This window comes from Papaver somniferum, chromosome 4 (genome assembly GCF_003573695.1).
Source record: "Papaver somniferum cultivar HN1 chromosome 4, ASM357369v1, whole genome shotgun sequence".
Lineage (NCBI taxonomy): Eukaryota > Viridiplantae > Streptophyta > Magnoliopsida > Ranunculales > Papaveraceae > Papaver > Papaver somniferum.
This window is the reverse complement of record NC_039361.1, coordinates 157,467,789-157,478,995: the sequence shown is the minus strand read 5'-3', so window position 1 is coordinate 157,478,995 and position 11,207 is coordinate 157,467,789. Positions and strand designations below refer to the sequence as shown.

Sequence of the window (11,207 nt, the reverse complement as noted above, 5' to 3'; positions counted from 1 at the left end):
TTAAGGATCTGTAGTTGAGATGCCCGTATCTCAAATGCCATAGCTTTCCTTCGTCAATATGGTTGGTACTCATTGCACAATTTTCAATTGATGGCATAGATAGGGGAAAGACAAAATTTCCTGACATTTTTACTTTTGCCACCAATTGATTATTAATTTTATCGTAAATTGTGCATTCTCCGTCTTCGAAATGTAGTGAGTACCCTTTTCTTATAAGTTGTCCAACACTTAATAAATTTTGAGCTAGGCCAGGAACATAAAGAACATCAGATATGTATCGAGTTTTACCTGACCTTGTACGTACGGATATGACTCCTCTTCCTTCAACATTCTGGAACTTTCCATCTCCAAGTTTGACTGGCGGAATCTCTTGTTCCTCCAATTTTACGAAATATTCTTTGTTTCCTGTCATATGGCTGCTGCATCCGCTGTCGACGTACCATATACCTTGCGATTCTTGTTGCGAGGTGAGGCAGGAATAGAATACTTGATTCTGAGAATTGTTTTTCTCGGAATAGTTTGCTTCATTAAGCCAACAATCTTTCTCCATGTGATTTAATTTATCACACTTGGTGCACTTATACTTGCAATCTTCAGTTGCATGTCCAAACTTTTTGCAAACATTGCATCGGAGATTTGAGGAGTTATTTTTTCCGTACCTTTGATTGTTGTTTCTATAACCTCCTTTTCCTTTTCCACGTCCGCGGTAGAAATTTCTGGGTCCTTGATTTGACGTCGACCCTTTCTCGTACTGCGAGTTGGATGACGATCCCCCTCTAGAGCTTTCTTTTTGGCTTCTGTATTTTCTTCTCACTGAAATTATTTTTGATTGAAATGCCTGCTCCAATGGTTGCTCCGCGAACCTATTTATTCTTTTCTCGTGCGCCTCGAGTGAACCCATTAATTCATGTACCGAGAGAGTCGATAAATTTTTTGATTCTTCAATGGCAGCGACGATATGATCAAATTTGAATGGTAAGCTTCTTAATATCTTTTCTACCACTCTTTTATTTTCAATGGTATCTCCATAACTACTGATTTGATTTACTATGCCAGTAACTCTTGAGAAGAAGTTCTGGATAGTTTCATTTTCTTTCATAAGTAAATTATCAAAATCTCGCCATAAATTTTGTAGTTTAATGGAGATTACCTTTTCTGATCCTTGGAATGCTACTTTGAGAATATTCCAGGCCTCCTGTGAAGTTTTTGCCACCGAAATTCGAGGAAAAATAGCTTTGCTTACGCCCTGTTGTAGAAACAGTAATGCTTTAGCATCTTTCTTCTTATTTTCCTTATACTCTTTTTTCTCTGCGTCCGTCCATGACGACAGAGTTTCTGCCGACTCTGGTACTTTATAACCTTCTTCTATAAAATCCCATAGGTCTTGTGAAATGAATAGTGTCTTCATTTGTAGACTCCAATAATCGTAACTCTCACCATCAAAAATTGGAATTAGACTTTGGGCATAGTTGAAACCTTGAATATTTTGGTTAATTGCCATGAGTAGAGTTTTAGGATTACTGGGTTAGGTTTGCTCTGATACCAAATTTGTTGGCGCAATGCGGAAATGTGATGGGTTTATGGAAATGATTTTGAAAGAGAGGTTGGTTAATTGGAAAGTGAGGCTTTGATTAATATGAAAATGAAAATGTTACAAGAGGTTTGTGTAGCAACTTTGGCTTCCACTAGTTGTTTACAAAGAGGCACTTTGGCTCTTACTCTAACTCTAGCTCTCACTCTACTACTTGGTTACTCACTTGAGTTTTTGATTGTTGTTGGATGATCCCAAATGAATCCATCCTATGCCTATTTATAGGCTTCATGACCAACTCCTTACTTTTCTAGATAGTTCTATCTAGACTCTTCTTCAAATTAGATATTATAAGAAAATTCTAGAGAAAAGAATTCTCTAGATAATACTTGATGTAAAGAAGGCCTAGAAGATTCTAGTATTTGGGCTTTACTTAGAGTAGATGATTATTTGGGCCTTACTATTGGGTTTTCACAAATTATGTTTTTAACAGAAGATCCATCTGACATGATTCGTGAAAAGTTGATTTACTGTATGGAAGAGATAAAGAAGGTTGTTCCGGAACTACAAATTCACCCCAGTGGAGGCAATTGCTGGATACTTTGATTTCTCCTACAGCAAGCCAATTCCAGTGATTTTCGAATGCAATGCTTGGGAATGTTCAGTGACACAAGTCTACCGTGGTTTCTCATTTGGAGGAGGATGTTTTGACAACATGGATGAATATGTGAGAAGGAACTATAACAGACAGATGGGAAGAGATCTTGGATCGGCATTGATAGACAAATGTGTATGTTTGGCAAGCGGGACGGCTGAGAACTTGACACCACCAGGTTGCCATCCTGAAGTTGGGGGGAAACTTTGTGGTATGTGATGTTTTAATGGATTTAATTTTATTTTTTCAGTTAATTATCTCTTTTTTATTATTGATTTGTGTCTAATTAACTTCTATTTGTGATGCAGGTGCTGCTTTAATGGATGTTAAAGAGTTTGGAGGACAATGTATCCCTGCTGACCGTGGAGCAATCTTACCCGAGTATTTCTGAATAGTGAGATCTTTTAAGTTACAAACTATCAAATGATGCTATTGTTTAACTTCATTCTATAGTTTAATCGACATAGTAAAACTGCAATGCAGAAGTTAAGAAGAACTAGCTATTGTTGTGGTAAATCTAGTTTTGTTATGTGTTATGAAACTGATATGCCCTTTATTGGAATGTGTTCTAATTTAGTATTTCCATTGAAATCGCTTAATGTTCGATTAGTATGTGTTTTATATATGTGGTGTTATACTGCCATCTCGTTTAGTTGAGCTATGCATGTCTTATACATGATATCTTATCAAGTCAACCAAAGAAACGAATAATGCATTTGTAAGTCCATGTTAGTTTAGCAAAGGATATTGCCTGCTACACCTACATACCCAATTTCAGCAACCTGTCACCTCACCATGTTTAGACCACAGTCACCCTGAAAGAGCTTCAGAATACTTTGTAGAGAGCAAAGATGATTGAGATGGCGAAGGATATTTGGAGTTGCATTTTGGGTAAAGGGTGTGATCTTAATGTACTTGCGTGAACTATTCGGATACATGCGTTGTTTGTAATGGCCATGTGAAGGAAGCTTACTCGTATTGTTTAGATATGATAGACGCTGGTGTTATGCCACAACCAGACACCTTTGTGAAGCTTAAATGAGGTTTGAACAAGCTGTACAACACAGATTGCTGCGGAGATTACCCAGAAGGTTAGGAAAATGGCTGAAGATAGAGGGATGACTTTCGATGTATAAGAGAAGGGGGAGAGAGTTTTGAAATGGCATCCTCAAGCCAGTGTTCTTTAATCCAAAGGTAAAAGCAAAAATGAGATTCGACACCTTGTTCCTTCATCAGAAGCGGAGGGTGTGCAGGCTGCACTTGGCATTGCAAAGGATATTCCAGGATTGGCTGGAGCTAGAGCAATTTCAAGAGGAGCTGACAGTGTGGTCTTGGGGGCTTTGAGCATAGGCCTTGGTATCCAAACAAATTATATGTCAGAGATTTTATGCAGTCATCTTTGGCTTGGAATGGGCCAAGAGGTGGAGAGTGAAGAAGATTGTGGTTCGGTCAGATTCAGCAACTGTGGTTCAGGCCTTCACCAGTTGCAGTTTGTTGTGGATTGTGATGCAGAGATGGCTAAGGCGGGAACTCAAAGCAAGGAGAACCACCAATTTATAATTAGTGTGGCCTTTCATTTCTTCAATCTCTCCCTTTCTGGTTTAAGAGAATATGTAGCGTTGGAAATGCTACGGATAAAAGTTTGTTATTAATTCTTCTCTGTACAAGCTCCAGTAATCATCTTAATTATTGTTTTCCTATCAGAGGGTGACAGACATGGCATTCTTTGCGGAAGATGTGCATCTTTTGGCAAGGTAATACCTCTTTTTTTTTTTAATCTTATTACTTAATATAGGTTTGATTTGCTTATATGGTCCTTGATATTTTTCGGTATGTTAATTTCTTTTGCAGTGCAAGCATAAACGGAAAGGTTTTTGTATGGGAGATTAAGGAAGGCGCTAATGAAGATAATAAGCCACGAAAAACATGGGAAATCGTCACTGTCATCCAGATAATGGGCGAAGAGGAATTCATTCATCCATGAGTTTGCTGGCACTCACATAAACAAGTAATGTCATGCATTTAGAACCTAATTTTGTATTCCTAAAACTGCAATGGTGTTTTAAAACTTTCTTTTCAGGATTTGGGATCTTTTAAGTATGTATTTGCATCTATCTGAGTTAGTTGCATATTAATTTATCCAGATATTTTGCTAGTTTATTGGTTTGGATTGTTTCACGGGATTTTTTGATTGTTGCAACTAGCAAGCATGTCCTAAAAATAGATACAACTAGAGTTGGAAAAGGTCAACCACAGTTGCTGAATTAGAGGCGAAACTGAGCCGTTTTCGGTAGCCCATTTCTGTTAATGCCGGACTAAGTGTGGCTTATTCTCAATGTTCCACTCAGATTCTGCTGTCTTTAGTCTTCAAAAGGATCGAGGCAGTACTGGATAAAATATTGCAGTTACAATAAAAATACTGTACTTTCAATAGCTCGGGATTGAATTGTCAAAAATATTATTATATTTAACGATCATTTTGTTCATCCCATGGTCAATACGCGTATGGAGGGTTCTAAGTACGCATAACAAAAATGCAGGAGTCTATATGGCACATAGTTTTTAGTACTGCATAGCATATTATCATCTGGCAAGTCGTTTTTTAAGCAAATTGCATGGAACAATTAATTTGTATATGGACTTTTTATGTGGCAAGTCCTTCTTTAAGTGAATTCCTTTGGAGATGCAATAATTGAAAAGGGTTATATAGTGAAAGTGGTTCCTTGATCATCTGCATGTATGTTATAGGTCATGGTACAGTGCGAATGTTGCTAAACGTCCTTAGTGGTTGGTAGTGACACGTTTTTATTCTTCTGTAACTCATCATTCATCATGACATATGCGTAATGAACAACCAGATCCCATTCAAAACTGTAAATTGCATTATTTACAACACCTCCTAGCTGTTAACATAGTAGATAAAAGCTTGCTCTAGCTCAACCTCATTCATTACACACTTTATCCTTTGAGAGGAGAATTGACGATGAAGTTTCTAAGTTAATAATAGAGAGGATTATTAATAGTTGATAATGACCCATAATTAGTACAAGTTAAGAATAACAATAGTTAGAAGATTGATTATAATTGGCTAGACATGCATCATGATGTGTACTACTTGTTTTTGTTTTATTTTTCTTTCTTTTTTTCATCCATTTGTGGGTTCTCCCCCCACTCCAACTGAAAGTGCCTCAGATGACGTTATATGATGTTTTGGAGAAAAAAGTATTGCATTTACAGAGTGGAAAAAATTCTTGGCTTCAGAAGGAGGTACTTTCTTCTCTTTCAGAAGTTTCATTTTGTTTATGAATTATTAATGTGTACATATTTGTACACATATTATTTACTTAGGTGTACATAGTTGTAAACATGTTGTTCATTTTGAAGTCTAAGAAATTAGGAGTCGCACTAATGTGTACATAGTTGATAACCAAAAATTCTTGGCTTCAATGATTCCTCGCGACAACTGATCAACATCCTATTTCATACTATTTTTATTAGTTGATAATTCTTTATTGTATTCTGATACTACTCCTTTTCTGTGGAGCAGCTAATGTCTTCAGAAAATTAGTTGAGATCATCTAACAAGTTTTTCTAACAAATTGTTGCATTATTGACTAGTTGAAACTGGTGGTTTTTATGTGTACTACATATTTTTGTACCCGCTCTACAAGGTGTATTTTATTGTACACTAATTATATGCATTTACTATTTTTGTTTCCAAGTTCTATTATCGTATTCAAGTTTTCATGCAGCCATTTGGCTTTAGCATCAGTTGGCTATTTATACAGTTGCTTTGTGCAGTATTTACCGATTAACTGTAGAATTAAAATTGTCTGCATTTTCACAAATTTACACAGGATAAAAATCTCATAACCACTTTAATGGGGCGCACCTACTTTATTTGTTATTCTAAGCTTGCAGATTGTATACTTTATTTGCATATACAAGTGTACATTATTGTACACAAGTTGCTGTTAATATGTACATATTTATACACCTGTTGATTAACACGCACCTGTTAATGTGTACATATTTATACACCTTATACACCTGCTGTTATTTTAGATTGGTGTTAATGTTTACATATTTGTATATATGTGTACATTATTATACACATATTGCAGTTAATGTGTAGGTACTTATACACCTGCTGTTATTTTAGATTGGTGATGACAGGTTAACACGCACCATATATGACGGATCTATCATGGGAAGGGCTTACGAGGAAGATCAGGTAATGGTGTTTGGTTTTGTTTATTACATCGTTTTTTGCTTTCATACTGGTTTAGTTAATACTTCTATTTTTTTTTCGTGCAACCAAACTTTTAAAAAAAAAATTAATTTTTCACAAGAACTTCCATATCAATGGATGCAACCCAAATTGCCAACCTCTTGAATCTCGGTCAGATATGCAACATAAAAGATCATTCAACAAAAGTATTGGTAAGCACATATTCTTAAAAGTACTTAAGTATTAACCGGTGTATTTTCTTGTACACCATTTATATGGGTGCATATAAAATTGCACTACTTTTTTTTGTGCTTGTTATACCAGGTGTATATGCTTGTACACCTTGCTCTTGCTCTTAGAGCTTCAGTGGAGGAAGAGAGGGCAAGCCAGGATGTTGCTGCAAGGGTTGCAGAAGAAAAAGAATGTGGGCATGCGTCAATTTCACATGATACAACTATGACTGAAAACGCTGGGATTATGTCTGATGGAGCTAATACATGCGATTTGATGGTAGGTCTCATGCTTTTGATATTTGTATCATCTGATTTTCTTACTGTGAATGTGAATTACATGATATTCAAAAATGAGGATATTATATCCTTGAGGTCCACATCTGATTATAGTTGGAACTACCATGTCTTGTTAGAGTAGCTTAGAGTTTAGCTTCTTCAATTTTAGGAAACACCACGAATTCCTACAATTGTGTAAAAATTCCGAGGTAATTTTCGCTCGTCACCTCTTTAATCTCCATATACATCTGTACCAGTACTTTATTAGTTTCGTAAAGTTGTTCTTGCGGTGCGTCTTGTTGTATCCGGCACTGATTAACTGCATTTTCTCCATGCACTCTCTAGGATCCACTGTTTATATTAATATCATTTTAGACAATCTGTTTTGTCTTGTCACAAAAATCTTGATGTAGAACACGCAGGCTCTTTTAAGTTATTATTGATCCTTGGAAATTTGCACAACTGTTGCCTGCATATTTTCTGCTTAATTTACCATGAAAGTATGTTGATATTTATCTAACATTATTTTTTCTTTTTCATCTAAATATGGTAACAGGATGATGACACTGCATTGCTAGAGCGAGCACTTGTAATGTCACTGAAAGATCATCAGTCTATTCCATCTGGTGGAATATTAATGGGAGACGCTGATATGTCTGAGGCAACTAAAGAAGATCAAGAGCTGGCACTTGGTAAGTTACTTGCATAGCAATGATTTATGTCACTCATAAGCTCAAAATGATAGAGCGCCCAAGCCTATCACAAGGTTTGCGGAGGTTGATGGTTCAAATCCATTTAAGTTTCCATGTTGTGTTATTTAATATGGATCGCGTTATAGGCGATTCAAGTTGTATGTGTTGTACAAAATGGTGCACTTTGTCTCGTCTTTGGATTTTCTGGATTTTTATAGATGTGTACATGTTTGTACACTAATGTAAACTAGGTTTTTATAAAAAATGAGAATTATATAGTCATATGGGTACTCTTTTTGTAGCTATCAAAAAGAGCTTTCCGAATATATAAAGTTTGTGAATTTTGGACAAACGGTTCGAAAGATAAATTGCTTTTAAGTTTTTTTCTTTATTATTTGAAACTGGTGACATTATCATGAATCAATTTGGACTAAACTGTAAATATTTGGATTAAATTGTAAATCATGAAGATTATATGTATATTTTTCATATTTAAGATAATTTTTGAACTAAATTGTACCTAGTTAACTCGGTATGGACTAATCTGTATTTTTTTACTCGGTTTTGAACTACACCGTTTTTTTCCCACATAACTTTGAGTTGTCAACCATTGCTTACTTCTATTGAGTTAAACATGTCCGGGGATTAAAATACTACTACTAGACTACTATACTAATGGACTCAATCAAATCCACCATCCTCTTCGGATCCCAAACCATACGATTGCAGCGACTGCCGCACCCCCTAAGTGAGCTTCTCCTGAGATCTTACCATCTGCCATCTTCATCCTATACAAATCTTTTCCAACCAGAAATGCCCCCCGCTAGCATCGCCGGGACCGGCACAACGAGATACAAGTAGAGTTTAGATTTCGGAAACAGAAATATGTACAGCAGGAGAATTGCATTCACAGCACCACTTGAACCCAATCCTTGCCTTCCCTTTTTTGACGGGTCAATGAAAGCATGATGCACCAAGTAGAACACCGAGCCACCAATTGCCCCGGCCAAATACAAATTCAGCAACAACTGTGGTCTGAATATCCGTCCGATTGTTCTTCCAAAGAATAAAAGACCAATCATGTTGCTGAAAAGATGCCCGACATCGATATGACTGAATGCGGAAGTAATCAGTGTATGCACACGGCCGGTCTTGAAGTTTTCTATCGAAATCATAAGATTTTGTTTCATAAATGTCGGATCAGCACCGTTCCACAATGTGCAAACAACTAGCCATTATTAGCTACGATTAACCCCCAAAGAACACCATCCGTTGACGGAAACCACGAGTACTTACGACCGCCACGACTCGAGTTGCGGTATCTCTGATGGTTTGATCCAGCACTATTTCCAGGCAAATTACTACTTCTCGCAACAAGAATCCCACGATTAATGTTTTGATTCTTCAAATGGGGGTTTAGGACTAGATGGTTTGCTGAAGAACTCTTGGAAAATGCCTCATAAATGATGTTACGGTGAGATTTTTGTGGGATAGGTGAGGCGTTAGTGAGAAATTTAGTAGTACTAATCGAAGAGCTGAATAACTCTCTTCCGGTGGTTTTTCCGGTGAGTGAAGATGAAAGTACCGAGTTTTTAGTACAGACATTGAAATCTTGAAATGATGAGTTTGTGTTTGTGTTGGAGAAAATCTTGTGACAAGCTTGAATGAAAGTTGTAGTTTCTGCATTGTGGCAAGAATAACAGGAGAAAGTCTCACAGACAATTGGCTTTGCAAAATCCCATTTGCATTAGCTGAATTTTTATAGTAGAAGAGAGAAGAATAGGACCACAAAGTAAAGACTCAAGAAATTTCTTCTTTTTTTTTTCTTTCTTTTTTTGATGACTAAAGTAGATTACAGGACATACCTAATGAACCAAAGCAGGAGTAAAAATACTAATGAGGAATGATGATAAGTTGCTATGCACATGTATGCCATTTTGAGTTAAGAGTGAATGGAACTTCCGGAGTGATGCATAAAAGGATAGCCTTGAAATGGGACGTATTCTCGTGCACATAAAGCAAAACCAACCCTACTTACTTTGAAAGTCCTTGCATCATAATTAGAGCTGGCAAACAAGCTGAAATCCGCGGGTTAATCCGTGCCCGGTCCGTAAAAACCCGAACCCGGCTCGGCTGGTTTCTAAACAAGCCGGGTTCGGGTTGGAGAAATGCCGGCTTGTGAATAAACGGGTTAACCCGTCCCGGCCCGTGAAACCGCGGGTACAACCCGTAAACCCGTTCACAATAACTAATTAGTAATTTTTATATAATCCTGTCCGTCGGATTATCTGGGGTTAATCACATCCACACGATTAAGGTATAAAAGGCGAAACCCTAGAACTAAATGAAGAGATATCTTTCGTTTTTATCTCTCTCTTTTCTTCTTCTGCTCCTTGCCTCCTTCCCTTCTTCTGCGTTCTTCAGTTGTGAATTGAATCTCGGATAAACAATGAATCATTTGGCACGATTCTCTGGAAGTTGGATAATCTTTGGATACTGAGAACCAAGTTGAATCTTTGGAAAAATCAAGGCACATACTGTTTGTTCGCTCAAACGGAGAACCGGACTCTGTCCCTCTCTCAGAATATCAAGAATCTCAAAAACCCTTAAATCCATTCTTTCACAGGAAATCCCATTTCTCCTATCCATCAAATCCCTAAAACCGCTTAACCTCCATTACTCTTTAGGTTTTAGGGTTCATCTCTCGGTAACAAAATGCTTCTTTTCTGAGAGTATTATTCAACTACTAAGAGTTTTCCCAATTTCCTACTGTAATATTTGGAGTAAAATCAAGATTCACAAACAAATTTACGGTGAGCAATTCCATTTTAATTGTCATTTTCTTCTTGTATTCATCACATAATTTTTTGAGTTTCCCTGTTAAATTTAATTTCTTTTTGAGTAAAAATGTTCTTTGAATTAATAGAAGTAGGGGTTTATCTTGAATCTTATGAATTGGAAAAAAAAGTATGGATTGAATTCTTAGATTGTTCATGGTTTTGTTATTCTTTATTTGATAAGATTCTGTGTGTTTCCATAAATTCTTGTATGTTGATGATAACTGTTTGTTTAAATTCCCCAAAGAGACATTACGATCATTCTTTATAGTTTGTGTTAGTTCTGGGTTTTGTGATAGAATCATAATAGGGTTTAATGTGATGAAATCATGAAATTTTGTAGTGATTGAATTCATTTTGTTTTAGATTTATGGTTGTGTTTGTTGAATTCCCTACTGTAATTTTGATGGTAGCTGATGTTTAGACTCGTTTCTACAGGTTAGTAGTGTCTGTTTGAGAACTTTCAAGTGTACTGATTTAAAATCGAGTCTGGCTGAATTCTAGGAAAGTTTCATTGCCTCGTCCACAGCCAGTTAATCGGTGAAGCTGTTGCTACCGGTGGTTTTCTACAGATCTGCAGACGAAGATTAACATGGAATCGGGGTTTGCTGTTGTTTGAAATGCATGTACTAAAAAAACCCCATCTTTATTAGGTTGCGACTTGTGTGAGTAAAAGCTAGGTCTTTATATCTCTCAGGGTTTGTTATCTCCTTCATTCTCCGTTCATTCTCATATCAATTATTATCCTTTTT

General features: G+C 36.5%; 1 protein-coding gene and 1 pseudogene across 1 annotated transcript; one reads left to right on the top strand and one right to left on the bottom strand.

Annotated features, from left to right (window-relative positions):
- The first annotated feature begins 5,214 nt into the window (after nucleotides 1–5,214).
- On the top strand, nucleotides 5,215–7,635 carry LOC113273342 (26S proteasome non-ATPase regulatory subunit 4 homolog). The gene is made up of 5 exons (XM_026523078.1): nucleotides 5,215–5,453; nucleotides 6,349–6,420; nucleotides 6,539–6,629; nucleotides 6,742–6,927; nucleotides 7,483–7,635. Exons 2-5 carry the CDS (start codon nucleotides 6,380–6,382, stop codon nucleotides 7,633–7,635), a joined length of 471 nt encoding a protein of 156 aa, XP_026378863.1. The 5' UTR covers nucleotides 5,215–5,453; nucleotides 6,349–6,379.
- Nucleotides 7,636–8,303: 668 nt separating this feature from the next.
- LOC113273339 lies at nucleotides 8,304–10,234 on the bottom strand (annotated as a pseudogene).
- Between the last annotated feature and the right edge of the window lie 973 nt (nucleotides 10,235–11,207).